Source organism: Myotis lucifugus, unplaced genomic scaffold (assembly GCF_000147115.1).
Source record: "Myotis lucifugus unplaced genomic scaffold, Myoluc2.0 scaffold_2241, whole genome shotgun sequence".
In the NCBI taxonomy this organism is placed as follows: Eukaryota; Metazoa; Chordata; class Mammalia; order Chiroptera; family Vespertilionidae; genus Myotis; species Myotis lucifugus.
Genome location: NW_005873289.1, coordinates 10469 through 28131, shown reverse-complemented (window position 1 = coordinate 28131; position 17663 = coordinate 10469). Strand labels below are relative to the sequence as shown.

Sequence of the window (17663 nt, the reverse complement as noted above, 5' to 3'; positions counted from 1 at the left end):
CTCCCTGTCCGTACGGCGAAATACCTGCCTCGCTCAGGGCGCCCCAAAGGTTGACTTGTGAGGGGGATCCTAGCCTTCAGCCTCACCCCGCGCCGCCCCGATCCGCGGGCCCAGGCCTCAGATCCCTGCCTCCCGGCCCAGTCCGTCCCCTAGTGCGGGGTGCTTGGGAACGCGACCCCTGTCCCCTTGCCGGCCTAAGGGTCGATATTTCCGGCGGGACCTGGACCTCCCCTCCTCCCTTTTCCCCCCTACCCCCTCCACCCCCCGTCATCAGCCCTCTCTTCCGGGGCCGGAACGATCGTGCCAGAGCCCAGGTTTCCCAGCCGGCGGGGTGAGGAGGACGCTCGCCACTAGGAAACGGAAGGGGACCGGCTCCGAGCGCGGCGTTTTGGGAGCGCGAGGTATTCTGGGAGCGCGGGACCGCCATTCGCTCGCCTCACGCTCTCGCAGTCGCCTGAGTCGCCGCCGCTGCTGCACCGCGAGAGAAGAGGAGGCCGGAGCCGGTGAGGAGAGGCCAGGGGCCGGCGGGGGTAGGCCGAGGCCCCCGTGAGCGTCCGGGGACGGAGAAGGACGCACCGCCGTGGGGCTCTGCGGGGCTCGGGGAGGGGGAGAGCGGGAAGTCGGGCCGCCGAGCATCAGCGTGGCCTCCGCGGCGCCCGCAGGGAGCCCATTTAGCACCCGCCCTTGGCTTTCCGTACGTCCCCGGGCCGGTGGGTTCCAAGCGTGCAGACCCAGGCCGGGAAGCCATTTCCGGCCGATTGCCTCGCCCTCCTGCATCCTTTTACGACGTCCTCGCATCGTAGCCTCCATCTCCCTCCAGGCGCCGGTGCCCGCGGGCTTTCCACGCTGTTACCTGCGTTTTACCACGTTTCCCTGCTGCTAAGCCGTGTCCGTTTCGCAGGGGCCGTTGCCTTCCTATTGGCGCCTTCCTTCCTTATTGTCCGTCTTGCAGCGGCTCCCGCTTCCACTTAAAATTCCTAAGGGAGCCTGTCTCCCAGCCGCACGCGCCCACGATGAGTCTCCACCCTCCGCCGCCACTCGTTTCGGGGATAAAACATCCACGGCTTGTCCCTTGTTCATTAGCCGCCAGGCGCTTGCCCTGTGCTGATGTCTTTCCTCCGAGAGGAGCGTCTCCTGCTTAGGGCACACGGTTAGCGGTGTGCGCGCTGATGTTTGCTTTTTAGCCTGGATGGTGACGTGGGGGTCAGAGGGCATCGGAGGGCTTGCAACTCAGTGCACAGCCTCTTCTAGATGTGCCCGTCGGTTTATATCTGCGGTGGTCAGCACTGCACATACGTGTGTGTCCCATGTAGCCACCTGTGGCTGTTGAGCCCTTGAGATGTGTCTCGTGTGACTGAGGGACTGAGTTTTAAATTTCCTTCCATTTTCATCAAGTTTAAATAGCTCCAGGTAGACAGCGGCTGCCGCGTTGGGCAGCTCGGGTCGATATCGTGGGTCCCCGAAAGGGTGTTGGTTACCCACCACTGTGGGTGGGCAGTCCATTGTAAGGTCCATGCATTACAGCCCCCTCGTGCCTGACTGCGCAGAACTGGTTATTTGATGGGGGTAAAGGGCAGCAGGGAGGGAGGCATGGGCTGTGCCTGCTCGGGCTCTGGACGCTGAGCCAACTGGCCTCTCTCGCTGTAGAGCTTGCTTCCTGCCAAGATGTCTATCGGCGTGCCCATCAAAGTCCTGCACGAAGCCGAGGGCCACATCGTCACGTGCGAGACCAACACCGGCGAGGTGTACCGCGGGAAGCTCATCGAGGCGGAGGACAACATGAACTGCCAGGTAGCCGTGCGCTTCCCGCTGTCGGGCCCCGGTGCCCCTGGCCCGGAGAGCAGACGGGTGGTGGCGGGAGATCTCCTGGACGCTGTTCCCATGAGCAGGGATTTGTCCAGCGCCTCCTGTCTGCTAGGGGCGGAGTTGCAGGCCCACGGGGTGGGCAGGGATCAGAGCCCCGTGGGATTCTGGAAGAGTCAGCTTTGTCCTTCGTTTTCTCCCCTGGTCTGGGGACCTGCCTCAGAGAAGGCCCTCCTCCCTTTCGTTGGAGTCCCCCCGGGTTGGGCCATTATCCGTTTGCCTCCACAGGTTTGCATAGCGCTTTGCAGGTAACAGAATCTTCTATTCACATACTGTGTTTATTTGCCGTTTTTCTTGGGGACGTGAGTCTCATTTGATTAGAGCAACTACCTTTCCAGGTAAGTGGGTTTGGGGAGAGTGTTGTCCTCCCTTAGTAGGGAGAATACGATTAAAGGGCTCGTCTGTGAATGTCACCCTGCTGTACTGATGGAGCAGCTTCCTGATAGGGTGCCCTTCCCTTGGCACTATTTTGCCTTTTGCTAAAATCACGTGGATTTGTGTAACATTGCAAAGTGTATCAGCACTCTCTCCTTTGTTTAAACCATCGGTTAAGATCTTGGACTTTGTAAACAGATGTTGGCTTCAATCTTATATGACCTTTGGCATGTTAATCACCTCAGTTTCCCCATCTGTAAAATGGGATGGTGTTACTTTTGGTCCTCTGTGATACAGATGCCAAGATTGAAGAGTCTGGCCGGCCGGCATGGCTCAGTGGTCAAGTGTCGACCTAAGACCCAGGAGGTCACGGTTCGATTCCCGGTCAGGGCACAGGCCCGGGTTTCGTGCTTGATCCCCAGTAGGGGGCATGCAGGAGGCAGCCGATCCATGATTCTCTCTCATCATTGATGTTTTTATCCCTCACTCTCCCTTTCTGTAATCAATAAAAACATACTAAAAAAGCTGGGGGGGGGGGGCGGGGGGCTGAAGAGTCTAGCATAGGCCGAAATAGCCTGATTGCTGACCCTGGTCCCCCTGCGGGGCCGGCCTTGGGTGGCAGCCCTGGGAGAAGATGACTCTCTGGATCCCACAAGTGCAGCTGGAGGGTGTCGGCTCCCTGTGTTCCTTACAAACTGTGGGTTCTTTGAAGGGAGATCTCAGTAGAGTACTCAGGGGTGCCACCCACACCCCAGGGCTGTCCTGCAGACCAGACGAGTTATGTGTGTGCAGCGGTTTGCTCAGCCCCTTGCACGTAATTCAGCACACGGTGACTTAATGCTTCCCGGTGAGAAAACTGAAGGTCAGCGGGATAAAGTGACTTGCCCACGGTCACACTGGACCAGGTGTCTTTTATTAAATATATTTTTGTTGATTTCAGAGAGGGAGAGAGAGAGAGAGAAACATCAGCGATGAGAGAGAACCATGGCCCGGCTGCCTCCTGCAGGCCCCCTACTGGGGATCGAGTCCCAACCCGGGCCTGTGCCCTGACCGGGAATCAAACCATGACCTCCTGGGTCATAGGTCAACGCTCGACCACTGAGCCACAGCGGCTGGTCAGATCAGGTGTCTTAACTGTTGGTTACTTCCCAGGGTTGTTCATTTATTTTTTATTTCTTTTCTTTTTTTTTTTTTTTGGTATAGCAAAGGTGGAGATTTATTAAAAAAAACAAGTACAGACTCCCAGGTGGGGCGGGGGAAAGAGTCGCCTATTTGTGATTTCTTGTAGCGTTGAGCATCATCTTCCTGCCAGGTTGACCCGCTGGGGCAGGGAGGTAGGCATCGGTGACGGCAGGTTTCTCTCCTCTGTGGATGCCATGGAGGTGGGGAGGTGGTTTGGTGAGTAGAATGCAAAGGGTGGGTAGGGAAGCCTGATGTGTTTACTCAGCTATTTATTTGGACCTCAGGCTGCCCCTTTGTGCTGTGGGGGTGCCAGGCCACGTGACCTTGCTGGTCTCAGATGCAGCCAGTGTGAGGTGAAGCACGCAGACCCTGGGGGTGGCCGTCTCTGGAGTTAGGGTGCGGCCTGCCACCCAGTGTGACTCGGAGTGGGTGTGGGCCTCTCACCCTCTGTCCCCTCCTTTCTAAGCAGGGATGGAAGTAGCGCCTCAGCCTGAGGACTGTGGTTGCGGAATAAATAAGCAGGTGCTTGTCAAGCAGCAGGGGCCAGCCGTGCGCCTCCCCCCGGGGTTGATCTGCGAGGGCTGCCGGAACAGTTTGCACTGTATAGTAGCCCCTCTTAGCCAAGGGGGGTACGTTCCAAGGCCCCCTCCACCCCCCAGGAAATGCTTGAAACCGATAGTGTCCTACACACTCATACCTATGATAAAGTTTAATTTGTAAATTATGCTAATTAGACCAGACAACCTTCTGGACGAAGCCAGGGCTGTGATGGAAGCTGGTGCCGGTAGCCAGGGGAAGGAAGGCCTACTCTTGCATGAATTTTGTGCATCGGCCCCCCTGTAACTAATAATAAACTAGAACAGTTATAACAATATACTGTAACAAACATGTGAATGGCTTTGAGACCGTGATTAAGTAGAATGCGGGTCACTTGAACACCATGACAGTTGATCTGATAAGCAGATGGCTACTAAGTGACTGACAGCTGAGCAGTGTGTGTATTGTGAATTGGATGGACACAGGGACGATACATGTCCCGGGTGGGACAGGGCAGAGGGCATGAGATTTCATTATGTTACTCAGAATGGCGCGCAGTTTAAAGCTTATGAGTCGCTTATTTCTGAAGTTTTCCATTTTTTTCGGACCATGGAGAGCCGTGGGGACTGCTGTGCTGAGATCTTCTCCAAGACGCCGTTTCCCTTGGGAGCCGGGCTGGCTGTGCCATCTGTGTTTCATTGTGGTTATTTGGGAGGTTGAGTAAGCTGGGTGTTCTGCCCGGCTTATATTAAAACCTAGTTCAGTTCCTGCCTTTGTCTTACGTGGGAATGTAGCTCAGGCTTATTAACGAGCCGTGTGGTGGGTGGGCAGCGGACTGCGGGCTCGGTACACGGCGCAGTCATTTCCGCTGGCGCTCCCGGGAGCTTGAGAGTAGCAGCGGCCGTTCTCGGGTTCTAATAGGAGTCAGATGGTGCTGGGCTCTTTCCCGCTCCGGCCAGAACACACACAGTTTGTGAAACACGTAGTTTACGTCTGTTTGATCTCACACAACAGCCTCTGTCAGGGATTTGCAGATGGGCTGGGAGATTGGGACCAGGAGTGAGATGTGCCGTTTATGCTGAAGGAGAGGTGATTGGCAGCCCAGCCCCTAAAGGAGACTTTTTTCCTTTAATTTCATCTGCTTCCCCCAAAATAGACCTTTTAGCCGTCATTGTTTGGATTCTCCATTTACTGAGGTCCTGTCGTGTGCTGGGCAGTAGGAACAACATTTAGACATTCTCGTCTCATTTCATTTGCTCGAAGTGTGTGGTGTGGTCTGTGAGTAAGAGCGGACTCAGTCGGGGGCCTGGGCTCACACCCCAGCAGGCCACACGGGGGCAGTGTGGCCTCAGGCAGGGAATAGGGAGGCAGCTCTGCCTCTGATGGCTGTGCCGCTCCCTCTCTGGTGGGGATGGTGGCAGGATATGTCTCCGAGGGTGTGTGACATAAGGTGAGTTGCTGTGTGCCATCTCCTGGGGCATTGGCTTTGTTATGGGGTCTTTTCCCTCACTTTGTAGGTGAGTGAACTGAGGCTCCGGGGAGCCAGGAGACTTAGCAGGGTTACATCCCTAACAAATGGTGGGGCTGGGCCTCTGCCGTCTGTGGGGTCACGGGTGGGGCTGGTATTGTGAACCTTGGTCAGGTCCACGTTTCTCAGGTAGTCTAACCCGCCACCCCTGCTGTTCGTTTGTGGCACCAGAGGTGAGGGTGTTCTTTGAGGCAAGGACAGGTGGCAAGGACGTAGACACTGGACATTTGCTAAGAAACTGGGGGTGTTGGGCCTGGAGCCGAAGATGATGGGAAACTTGAGCCCTAAGGGTATAACAGGGTCAGTGGTTGCAACTCTAGAAACTGTTCAGCTCACAGATACAGGGCGGGCGGCCCTGGAGTGCTCGTCTCTGCGCTGGGTGTCAGGCACAGGCTGGTGGTCAGCTGGCACTTGAAGAAGAGAACGAGTGAGTCTCAGATGCCAGCCACCTGTCAGGGATCCGGGAGACAGCACCCCTCTCTGCAGTGGGCGTGGCCCATTCTGAATAAATTGTAACCCTCTTTCCTCCAAAAGACTCATAAAATCAGCTCCTTTTCCTGGTAAATGTGGTGCCCGTTGAGATTGGCACTAGCAGGCTCATGTCCCCTTCCCCTGCCACGCCAGTCTCCCCGCCTCCGTCCCACAGTTATCCATGTATCATGTTCATCTTCCCAAAGTGCTGCCCTGACCCTACCCCCCCTTCCTCTGTCCACGAGCTTAAGTGACCCATAGTGTCTGGGGGAAGACCCTGTCCTTCGTCCCAAGTCCACTGCTCCAGTCCTTGCATCTGTCGGTTCCTGCCTGAGTGCCCTGTCTCTGGGGGCCAGCCCTTCCTTGACCCTCTTGGCATTCCAGGCCCTTCATACTTCTCAGTCCCTAGTCACCCAAGCCAGGGGAGTGGTCCAGAGTGCACTCTGGGAGGACAGAACGCATCTGGCACCTGCCTGTGACCTCCATGGCATTGCGGTCTGTGCGGGCAGGTGCAGGAGAGGACGGAGTTGGGACAGGAGGTCAAAGCTGTTCCAGGTATCACCACTGAGCGCCTCACACACTGATGGGGCAGAAGAGCAGAGCTAGTGCCCTGGAGCCCGGCCGCTGGGTGTGAGGCGACTCCCCGCATTCTGGCTGTTGGACTTTGGACAAGAGCTTCGTTTTTTTAGCTGTAAAAGTGGTAAAGCTCATACCCACTGGAGGTGCTGTGAGGACCATGTATGTAAGGGCCTAGCACAGGCCCTGGCTTTGCCTGTTCCTTTATTTCATGATGGTAGTTTGTGCGTTTCTGGACCCCCCACCACCACCACCGGCCAGGGCTCCCCCCCTCTGTGTGCCCCTGTTCTCCCCTGGCCTGGTGGCCCTTGCTGATGAGCTGGTGATTCTCTTCCAGATGTCCAACATCACAGTCACATACAGAGATGGCCGGGTGGCCCAGCTGGAGCAGGTGTACATCCGTGGGAGCAAGATCCGCTTTCTGATTCTGCCTGACATGCTGAAAAACGCGCCCATGTTAAAGAGCATGAAAAATAAAAACCAAGGCTCGGGGGCTGGCCGGGGAAAAGCTGCGATTCTGAAGGCCCAAGGTAGGTGTTCCTGAGGCACTGGCTTTAACATACGGGTTTAACAGTGCGGGGAAGTCACTGGTTCTCTACCAGCATCTTTAGCTGCTGTGTATCTCCTGAGGTAGCTTGGGGTTTAAAGATACGATAAAGGAATCCTTTAAAATGCCTTCCCAAACGCTGACCCGTTCATCTCGCCCTTCCTAGACAAGAGGCGGTGATGGGGAGAGAGAAGCTCTGGACCTTTTGTCCTGGACGAGGAATGATGGCAGAAATGCCGGCTTCCCTGCTAGGCTGCTGCTCCCCCTGCTCTCCCGGGAGCGCATGCTCATTGTCGCTGTGACTGCACCATCGCCAGCAAAAGGCGAAGCCAGTGGCTCTGCACCAGGAGGCACTTGGCAGTGAGCCGCCCGGGTCCGCTGGCTTCTGCCGGAGCCACCTGTGCCTTTCCGAGCCCCTGCTCTGGTGCTGTCAGCATGTGGCTGGTTCTCAGGTGGCTTCCCTCCCCCGTCAAGGCAGCTCCAGGCTCTAAGCCAGTGGTTCTCAACTTTGGCTGCACATTAGAATCACCTGGGAACCTTTTTAAAATCCTGATTTCTGGGCCTCATCCTCCGGAAATTGTTTCTTTGTTATGGGGTAGGGCCACAACATTAGTAACAAAGAAATAGAATTTCTGGACGATGAGGCCCAGAAATCAGAGTTTTAAAAAGATTCCCAGGTGATTCTAATGGCAGCCAAGGTTGAGAACCGCTGCTCTAGGCGGAGAGAGTGCGGCTCCAGTTCGTAGCCTTGAGAATATTTTCCCCGTCCCTTGGAGCCCCTGGCTCCCCGAGACCCGTAGTCACAGAGCAGCAGGCTCCTTACCCTTGTATGGTTGTGTTTTCTGTGAGTTTGTTTTATTTTTGTGTCGCTATTGTAAGACGTTTCATACAAGCAGAATCGCTCAAAGGACAATGAAACCCCTCACCCAGATTTAACAGTTGTTAACATTTAACTGTTTGTGTTCCCACATTTTAAGTGTGAACTAAATGCATCTGCCCTGTTTCATGAGCTCGCGCTAGGCCAGCTTGGAATTCGTCTTTCCGTGGTTCTCAGACTTGCTCCCCACACGACCTTTGCTCTCGGTGCTCTGCCCGTCAGCCTCTTGCGGAGAGCGGTGCTGGCCGGAAGGCCGGGGTCTGGTGCCCGCTGCAGCTCGGATGCTCCGTGTCAATGCTTGTCCCTCTGGTTCCCGTTTTCCTTCGTGAAAGGCGATGGGGGCGGGTGTGGTGTGGGGCCAGGTGGCCTTTCAAGCCCTCCCTGTGCCCGTGTCCCGGAGCTCCAGGCCCTGGGGTGCGAGTACTCGCTGCCCTGCTGACTGGACTGGTCCTCTCTCCCCCCTTCTAGTGGCCGCGAGAGGAAGAGGACGCGGAATGGGACGCGGGAACATCTTCCAGAAGCGAAGATAAATGCCTGCTGCTCAGAACTGTGCCCTTGTCTTGCAGATCCTTTAGTTTCGGTGGAGTGGGTGCTATGTGTATGGTCCTAGCTGTTCTTTTGACATCTTTCTTTTTCGATCAGGAGAAATATTCAACTAAATAAAGATGGTGGCTGTTTTTTCTTTTTGTGAAAATGCGGATTATGTGTTCATTTTGGAGTTTGGCGTTCTGTGTGCTTTGGCAGCAGGTTAACTCTGACACCCTGGAAGATCGCCTGGGACCGGGCCAGGACTTTGAAGCGGCGCAGTTCTTGATAAAAGTTGAAAGTGCTGTCCCAGGCCGGTTGGCGGGCTAAGGCTTAGCGAGCGCCCAGGCTCTCCTTTTATCTGCAGACATGGGCGTTGCGTGGTGCTGTGTTCAGGTCACCTTTATGGAAACGTCATCAATTCAGCTTGAAAAACACCATAAGGGTGGTCCTGGCCCTTGATACAGTCCAGTCCTCTGACCTCTGAGCCTGGACACCCTGGTGGCTTCGCGTTTGGCAGGAGTCTAATACTAAAAGGTAATTCAGAGAACCGGAGTGACCGTCTATGGCTCCCCTCCTGGCTCTGTAAGCAGGTTTGTGGGGACGGATTCTCGGGCGTTTATCAGAGCATCTCCCCATTGATTGGCACAACCACAGCTTTCGGTGTCGCAAAGGTAGAGGGTAGGGCAGGCAAAGCAAAAAACTGACAGACACGGAAATTGGGAAAGCATCGGCAGAAGTCGGGGCTGAAAGGTCTTGCCAGGGGCTCAGTAAAGGGTGAGCGACAGCAGAGCCCCTGCGGACGGTCCGTGATTGGCCCGTGGCACACCGCCCGCTGCACTCAGTGTTCAGGTGACGGAAGAAGAGGGAGACGGTCCAGCGCATCTGTTCAGCTGGCATCAGACGGGTTTTCTCAACAAGCCTCGCTTCATCCTCAGGACACTGCCAAGAGGTGACAGCCTCTATTATTCCTGTAATACAACGCCCGAAGGGGCAGCCCTGGCCGGTCGCTCAGGTGGTTAGAGCAGCGGCGCCAACCGGTGCTCCGTGAGGTCTGAAAGCCTGGCGACCGCTGGGTTAGCGTGTTGTCTTGATACATCCAGGTGGCGATTCGACCCCTGGTCGGGGCACATGCAAGAATCAGCCAGTAGCCCTGGCCGGTGTAGCTCGTTTGGTGGAGCATCCTGTACACCAAAAGGTGCCAGTTCCATTCCCGGTCGGCACATGCCCAGGTCAGGCCTCATCGAGTGGGGGGCCGTGCAGGAGGCGGCTGACCAATGTTGCACTCACGTCAGTGTTTCTCCCTTTCTCTCAAAATAATTGGGAAGAAAACACAAAGAACCAGTGAATGCATAAATGTGTGAACCGACAAATCGTGTTTTCTCTCTCCTCTCTTAAATTAAAAAACAACCACCACCCTCTTAAGGAGCAAGCCTTGGCGAGGTCGGGCAGGTAGACAGGCACGTCAAGTAAGGCTTCAGACTCCCCCAGAGCAGCCGCTGCGTCTTGCTCCAGCTCCCCAGCTCCTCCCACTCGTGATGACCTGCCTGGTGGCTCCGTGAAGCGGCACCGCTCCAGGGGAGGGGTTCCTGGGTGGGACATCTCAGATGAACTTACTCCCCACATGGAGTTTGTTTTAGATTTGACCAAGAATTAATGTATTGTTTCTGGTCAGAAAAACTTGTTCCTTGAGTTTCTCCTTAGAGTCTTTCTCCATGAGTTCTCTCACGTAGAAGTGACGCCCCCAGCCCCTGCGTCGGCTGCGTGGCTTCTGTGCTGGTCGCCTTGTGCAGACGTGGGTTATTTGGCCGTGAAGCCTGGATGTGATTGTGGCGAGTGGGAGCGGTGGTTTCCAACATCAGCTGGGCGTCCTGTTAGAAATGAAGATTCCCCCAGAGACGGCACGAGCAGACTGGAACCTCAGGGAAGGCGGGGGAGGGGGCGGGAGGAGATCACCCAGTGAACTTGTCTGCATCTAGGCATCGCCCGCGGACACAGGCAACGGGTGGTGAGGGCCTGGAGGGTGGGACGGGAGCCGGCTAGAAGTGGTTTTGGGGGGTGGGGGGGAGGATCTATGTAATGCTTTCAACAAAGATTTTAAAAATAGTGGATTCAAAAAAAAAAAAATTCCAAGGCCCCACCCTAGGAATATTGGTTAGCTGGACTAGAGGGGGCTCGGGAATCTGCATTCTAAGCACTAACCCTGCTACCAGCTGGGTGATCCTGATTCCATGTATGGGGGCCCTGGGCTCGAGTGTGTGTGTGTGTGTGTGTGTGTGTGTGTGTGTGAGAGAGAGAGAGAGAGAGAGAGAGAGAGAGAGAGAGAGAGAGAGACCACTGTATAAGTTATAAGTTATACTTGACTGTAAAACGGCACCCGTTACACTTCGCAGTGAGTTGCACCCAGAATCTGAAAAGCGGGCTTTGGACACCGTTCACCCTGGAAAGCGGGCGGGAGTGCCAGCCGTGCACGGTTCTACACGGCGAACCTTAGTCGTCTCCCTCCCGATGTCCTGAAAGTGAAGGGGGTTCTAATTTTGTTTCTAATTAAATGTTCCCAGTAAAAAATGGGGAATTTTTTAGCCCGGCTGGCGTGGCTCTGGTTGAGTGTTGACCTATGAACCAGGAGGTCCCGGTTGATTCCTATTAAGGGCACAGGCCTGGGTTGCGGCTCGGTCCCCTGTAGGGGGCGTGCAGGAGGCAGCCGATCCAGAATTCTCTCTCATCATTGATGTTTCTCCCTCTCCCTTCCTCTCTGGAATCGATAAAAATATATTTTTTAAAAATCGTTTGAAGAAGTCATAGCCCTGGAGTGTGGCTACGCAGCGTGACCTGCCCAGTTAGGAGCTTACGGTCAGGTCACCTTGTTAGATGACTTTCCTTGGGACCCCGTTCTTCCTCCACGGACACTCACCGAGGCTTGGGAAAGGGTTAGGACGGTGCCTGGCAGCAAGCTGAGCTGGAATGGTCCCTCTTCCAGCCAGACCGGAGATGGGGTAGAGGTAGACTGCTCTTCTAATCCGTACCAAGGACTTCGCGTTAATCAGCTGTGGTGAGGCGAGAGACAGAGACAACTGCCGACGAGCAGTTCATACTTGTCGTTCCCAAGAGGAGGGAGCAGACCATTCCACTCGGGCCTCCTGGGATACACGGGTGTGGCAGGAGGCGGGGGTGAGGGTGAGTTAGTGCTGTGGTTTCCACGGAAGGAAGGGGTGAGGCAGGGTGGCCGTGCTGACAAGTGTAGAATCGGGTATGTTGAGTGCATGCAGAGGGCTCTGGCTCTTGGGGTGGTCCCCAGCTCCCCGCGCTGGCCCAGGTGGCTCGAGGGCAGGGAAAATAGTGGCTTGCGGTGTGAGCGTCACAGGAGGGGGGGGGGGGCAGACTGATTCGTTAATGTGCACGTGAGTGTCCTACTCGCGGGCACGTGGCTTACTCTCTTTCAGGAATTAACCACCTCTGGGAGAGGCAGTCTCTCCAGGTTTAGCTAGGCCCCAAGATGTCAAATCTTCATACAAATAAACATTAAATGGATGCCCTAGCTGGTCTGGCTCAGTGGGTAGAATGCCGGCCTGCAGACCGAAGGATCCTGGGTTCAATTCTGGGTTGCAGACTCCTCCCCGGCCCAGGCCCTGGCCGGGGGCTCATGCAGGAGCCAACCAATCGATGTTTCTCTCGCATCAATCTTTCCCTCTCTCTTCCACTCTCTAAAAATCAATAGAAAAATATCCTCAGGTGAGGATTAAAAAAATAATTAAATGTAAAAAAATGTTAATATAGGGTGTCCCAACAATGTATTCACACATGTTGAGTAATTATAAAGGCAGCATTTGCGTGGGACGCCCTGTACAAGTTCTCAGGAAGGTCTTGCCTCATCAATGAGGCATAATTAGCCCTCGACTGAGCACTGCTCTGGACGTGCCTAACAATTCATGAAAATAAGACTTGAAAGAGTCAAAGTATTTCCAGGCCAATAGGCCGTATCCTGGAGCAACACTCAGAAAGATTTGTGAGGATATAAAAGGAGCTGGCGCCCTCAAGGTAAAATCCACAATGTCTGGCATCCAGTCAGAGATGACCAAGCAGGCAAGGAGCACAGCCCAGGATGAGAGTAATGAAAACAGATTTAAAACTGGCGCAGATACCAGAATTAGCAGAAAAGGACATCAAAACATTGTAACTGTTTATAAATTCAAAAAGTTAGGTAGTGAGATGGAAGATTTAAAGAGAAAGGAGATGGAGGAGGAAGAAGAGAGAAGAAAAACCTTCCCATGAACTTCTATAGCTGGGTTCACAGCAGAGTAGACATCGCAGAAGAAGAGGCGAGTGAACTTGAAGGCTTGGCTATAGAAACTAAAAGGAAACAAGAAAGAAGAATCCGGAAAGGAAAGGCTATGGGGCAACTTCAAGGGCCTCGTGTATGGGCAGCTGGAGTCCCCGAAAGAGAGGCAGTGAGGGGGGCAGAAAAGTTATTTGAAGAAATAGGGGCCCCAAAACTTCCCAAATTTGATGAAAAGTATAAACCCACAGATCCAAGAAGCTAAACGAACTCCAAGTAGAAAAAGCATGAAGAAAACGATACTGAGGCATCGCTCAAAACTAGCGGTGAAGAGAAAAAAAGAAAGGTTATCATCAAAGAAGTAAAGATAAGGATGGCATGTCTCGCTGAGAATAATGCAAGCGCGAAGGAAGTGAAGCAACATCTTTAAATTATTGATTAATAAATAACTATCCAGCCCTGGCCGGTGTGGCTCAGTGGATACAGTGTCAGCTTGTGGACCGAAGGGTCCCAGGTTCGATTCCAGTCAAGGGCACGTACCTCGGTTGCAGGATCCTCCCCGGCCCAGGCCCTGAGTGCAGGAGGCAATCATTCAATGTGTTTCTCTCACATCGATGTTTCTGTCTTTCCCTCAGTGATGATTAAAAATATATATATATATCTAGAATTCAATACCTGGAAAAAACATCTTTTAAATATTTTTTAATTGATTTTATTTTTTAAATATATTTTTATTGATTTCAGAGAGAAAGAGAGAGAATTATGGATTGGCTGCCTCCTGCACACCCCACACTGGGGATCAAGCTTGAAACCTGGGCCTGTGCCCTGACCGGGAATCGAACCTCGACCTCCTAGGTCCTGGGTTGACGCTCAGCCCCTGAGGGACGTGCTCCCAAGCCCATTCCTCGTCAGTCCCTCTCGATCCTGGGAGAGGGCAGAGCCCGCGCCCTCGCCGTCCTCCTCCCACCCATTCTGCATACAAGGAAACAGGCCCGGGGAGGGCCTGACTGGTCTCTCTCCAGGGCCCGCACCCGGGGGTCTGCTCCCGGCCACAGGAGGCTCTCGGGTGGCCTCCTGCCTCCACGGGAAGCGGCCTCCAGGGAAGCGGCCTGCTCAGGAGTCCGGTGACTCCTGGGCCGGGTCGGCTGGGAGAGAGGCAGTCACACCGCATTAGGCATGGCAGGCTGACGCCAGGCAGCCTGGCTCACATCCCAGCCCCTCCGGTTCTAGACTCTGACCATGGACACATGGCCTCACCTCTCCCCGTCTCGGTTCACCCGTCCCCAGAATGGGGGTGACAGTAGGCTCACACCTCCTTCCAGCCCAGAGAACTGAAGGCGCCCGAGGCCATCGGACAGCGCCTGGCCCCAGAAAGGCTTCAGAGATGCTCGTTACAGAAACAGCTTCAGCCCTGCCTCTGCCTCCTCCCGAAGGTCTGGGCTCCTGCCATCCTCACCCGGGATCGCTGGGCGGAGGTCCTCCTGACCCGGCCGAGCCCTGTGCCCCCCGCGCGGCAGGCGCTTTCCAAACCTGATGTCATCCTCGCTCCACCCAGCGGGACGAGGGGGGGCTTGGTGTACCCGGTTCCCAAGATGAGGGACCGGCCTCGAGAGGACCACACCGCCGGTGGGTGGCGGGTGGCGGGTGGCGTGGCCCGGCCGCCTCCACACCGGGCCGGGCAGGACTGGCCCATGGGGAGGCCCACCTGCCGCCTCCCCCGCCTGGAACGTGGGCTGAGCCGCCCGCCCGGCCTGTCACTCTCTGCCCACCGGGCCCTGAGTCACAGCCCCCCTCCCCGAGTGTCCCTGCCTGTGGGGAGCCTGGGGGAGGGGCGAGGCCCGGAAAGGCTGGGATTACCTGCACGGCAGCAAGGCCAGCCCTCTTTCTGGGGCCGCTTCACTTCGTGCTCCAGCTCGGCTGTTCATCGAATGTATCCTTTCCAAGGAGCAGGAGAAGAATGAGACCAGGTCCCTCCGCCTGATCTTCCCAGCTCCGCCTGGCCCGCCCGGCCGCGAACACCAGGCCAGTTCCTCGCACCGTCCCGGGGGAATCTCACGAGGGGACACTCAGGTTCGTGGGCTGAATCCCGGGCCAGCGGTGGGCAGAGATTGAAGGGGGCCCGGGGAGGGCAGCAGGGAGCTGGCATCGCTCCAGCAGGAGGCACCGGAGCCGGGCTGCCTGGGTGGCAGCGGGCTTATCAGCCTGCCGGGCCCAAGGCGGGCTCCCCATTCCCGGCCTGGCCACCGGCCCTTCCTCCTCCCACCTTGCTTTCCCACCCTCAGCCCCATACCCCGGGGTGCGGACACAGTGAGATGCTTCTGTGGTCCCCGAGCCACTGGGCAAGGTGGCCTGGGCGGGGCCAGACCCCCCGGGGGGAAAGGACAGACCAGGCATGGAGGGGGCAGCTGGCAGGGCTCACAGCCAGTCAGGAGCAGAGCTGGGCTGACAGGAGCTTCACACCCCTCCACCCCCTCCGTCGGGACTCCTGGGAGAGTGAGGGACCAGGGGCCTGACCTGGGGCCGGGTGGCAGCACAGAAGGGGGAGCGCCTTCTCCCTGCCCCCCGCCTGGTCCCGGGACCAGCACCTCCTGAGCTCAGCCTCCCTGGGCATCTCCCCCGGCCCCGAGGCTGCCGTCCAGCACCCGGCCCGAGGATGCTGTGGAGTCCATGCGACACGCAGCCCCCTGGTCAGAGCTGGGGGCCAGGCACACGGACCCAGGACCCCCGCCTTCTCCCTGGCCCATGGGGCTTCCCTCCGCTGCGGGGTCTCCTCATCCAGCAGGGTCCCTCTGCCCCCGCCCTGCCGTCCAGGCCTCGGCCACGGGCATCACTCGCCCGGGTCATCCTGCCCATCCCTACCTTCCTCTTTTGTCTCTGCCCTGCCCGCACCTCCTGGGCCGAGCTCCAGCCCTCCACACGCCCGAGGGTTCCACTGGCTTTCGGCTTCCCGCCGGAGCCTGCCCGCTGGTGTCTGTGGGAAGGGAGCCCTCTGCTGGGGGCAGGCCGCCTCCTGGGCAGCCGAGGACTCCTGGCCCCAGAGTCCCCGCTGCTGCCGGTGCTCACCTCTGCCCCATGCATGCTCCTGGGTCCCCACAGGGGAGGGCTGAGTGCATGGGCCCCAGGGCCCGGAGGGAACACCTCCATCTTCGCTCTGATGTGTTTCCTAACCCCGTGGAGTTGCCCACTCACCACGTACAGGAGGCCTGGGGGACGGCAGCCGGGGGGGGGGGGGGGGGGCAGCTGGGGGTGGAGGGCAGCGCTGGTCCCAGTGGGAGACAAGCCTGGCCTCCTGGCCGCAGCCAGGCTGAGGCATGCGCTTGCTGTGGGCCCCGCTCTGAGCCCTGCCCGGATGTGAGGCCTCCTCTAACTCCCCAGCCCACAGATGGCCTGACCCCTACACCTGGGTGTCCATGTGGGCTTGGTCGCTCCCTTTTTAAAAAAAAAATTTTTTTTATTGATCTCAGAGAGAAAGGGAGAGGAAGAGGGAGATAGAAACATCCATGATGAGAGGGAATTATGGATCAGCTGCCTCCTGCATGCCCCCGACTGGGGATCGAGCCTGCAACCCGGGCCTGTGCCCTGACCGGGAATCCTACTGTGACCTCCTAGTTCATAGGTCGACGCTCAACCACTGAGCCACGCGGGTTGGGCTGGTCCCTCCCTTTTGGACGGGCAGGGTCCCTGAGTGCTTGGCTCCCCCTCTCCCCACCCCGCAGCAGGGTGTCCACGATGCGGAAAGGCTGAGGCAGGGGGAGCACCCCCTTTATTAGGGGATCTGCACAGCGTGCTGGGCCGACCAGCCTCTGCTGAGCCCCTCCTCCTTCCATCCCCTCGACCCCAGGCTGAGTACCGGACGCCTAGGGGCCTGGGGAACCTCCGGGGCCTCCATCACCCCATCCCATGTGCTGGGAGCACCGCCAGGCAGGTAGCAGGAGCCGGGCTGGGGCAAGCCACCTGGTGCAGCAGGCCTGGGCTCGGACCCTGGTCCAGCAGCCGCACAGCCCAGGGCTGTGTTCTGGGCCTCTGGGTCCAGGTGCCTGTTCCTGGGCTGTGATGCAGTGAGTGCCAGGAGGAGGCACGGCAGAGTGAGCTCCCAGGCCAGCTGAAAAGGCCTGGCACCGAATTCCCAGAGGGATGCAGGAAAATTCGGGGGCGGGGGGCAGGGGTTGGCCTGGGCAAGCCACTTTGCCTCAGTTTCCTTCTCAGTAAAATGGGAATCACACCCAGAACTGTCTCCCTCACAGCCTGTCCACTGCGATTCAGCTGACACCTACGGTCAGCTTGGTCAGGGGCCAGGCCAGAGATGGAGGCCTCGGGGAGTGAATAGTGGGTCATAGGGAGCGTGCAGCTTGGCGTAGGGAGTGTCTGCTGCCCTCGGCCGGACTGGCCTCCAGGGTTGGGACCACGATGGAGATGAGGGGGTCGGCCCACAGGGCGGGTGTCAGGCTTCCGTCTCTGAGAGATGAGACGCCTGGTGCTCCCCCAGGGCTGGCCCCGCCTCTCCACATCAGCCCTAGGAGGGGCCCTGCGGGGCGGGAGGGAGGCAGGCTGGCCTCCCCTTACCAGCTCGGGGTCTTCTTGGGGGGCAGGCTGGCCCCTCGCTGCCTCCTGGAGTGAGGGGTGAGGTGGTAGATGAGTCCTGAGGGGGGACAGCGCTGTGAGGGTGAGGCCACATCCTCCCACCCCCTCGGGGCCCTGGGGATCCAAATGTGTGGGGGAGCACAGCCATTCGTCACGGACCCCTGAGCTGCCCACCTGTCTCCCCTGCCCACCCCGACCCGGCCGTGGCCTGGCACCGAGCCCGGGAGGCTGCCCGCCGGAGCTGAGCCGGCTGGTCTGAGGCCCGCAGTGCCCGGCGGGAGGAAGCCTGGACAATGGGCCCTTGTTCCCTGTCCTCAGGCCCGGG

General features: G+C 57.4%; 1 protein-coding gene across 1 annotated transcript; it reads left to right on the top strand.

Moving 5' to 3' along the window:
• Positions 1-291: 291 nt before the first annotated feature.
• SNRPD3 (small nuclear ribonucleoprotein D3 polypeptide) lies at positions 292-8650 on the top strand. Its single transcript, XM_006108410.3, has 4 exons — positions 292-503; positions 1648-1791; positions 6870-7062; positions 8425-8650. Exons 2-4 carry the CDS (start codon positions 1666-1668, stop codon positions 8484-8486), a joined length of 381 nt encoding a protein of 126 aa, XP_006108472.1. The 5' UTR covers positions 292-503; positions 1648-1665; the 3' UTR covers positions 8487-8650.
• Positions 8651-17663: the final 9013 nt, after the last annotated feature.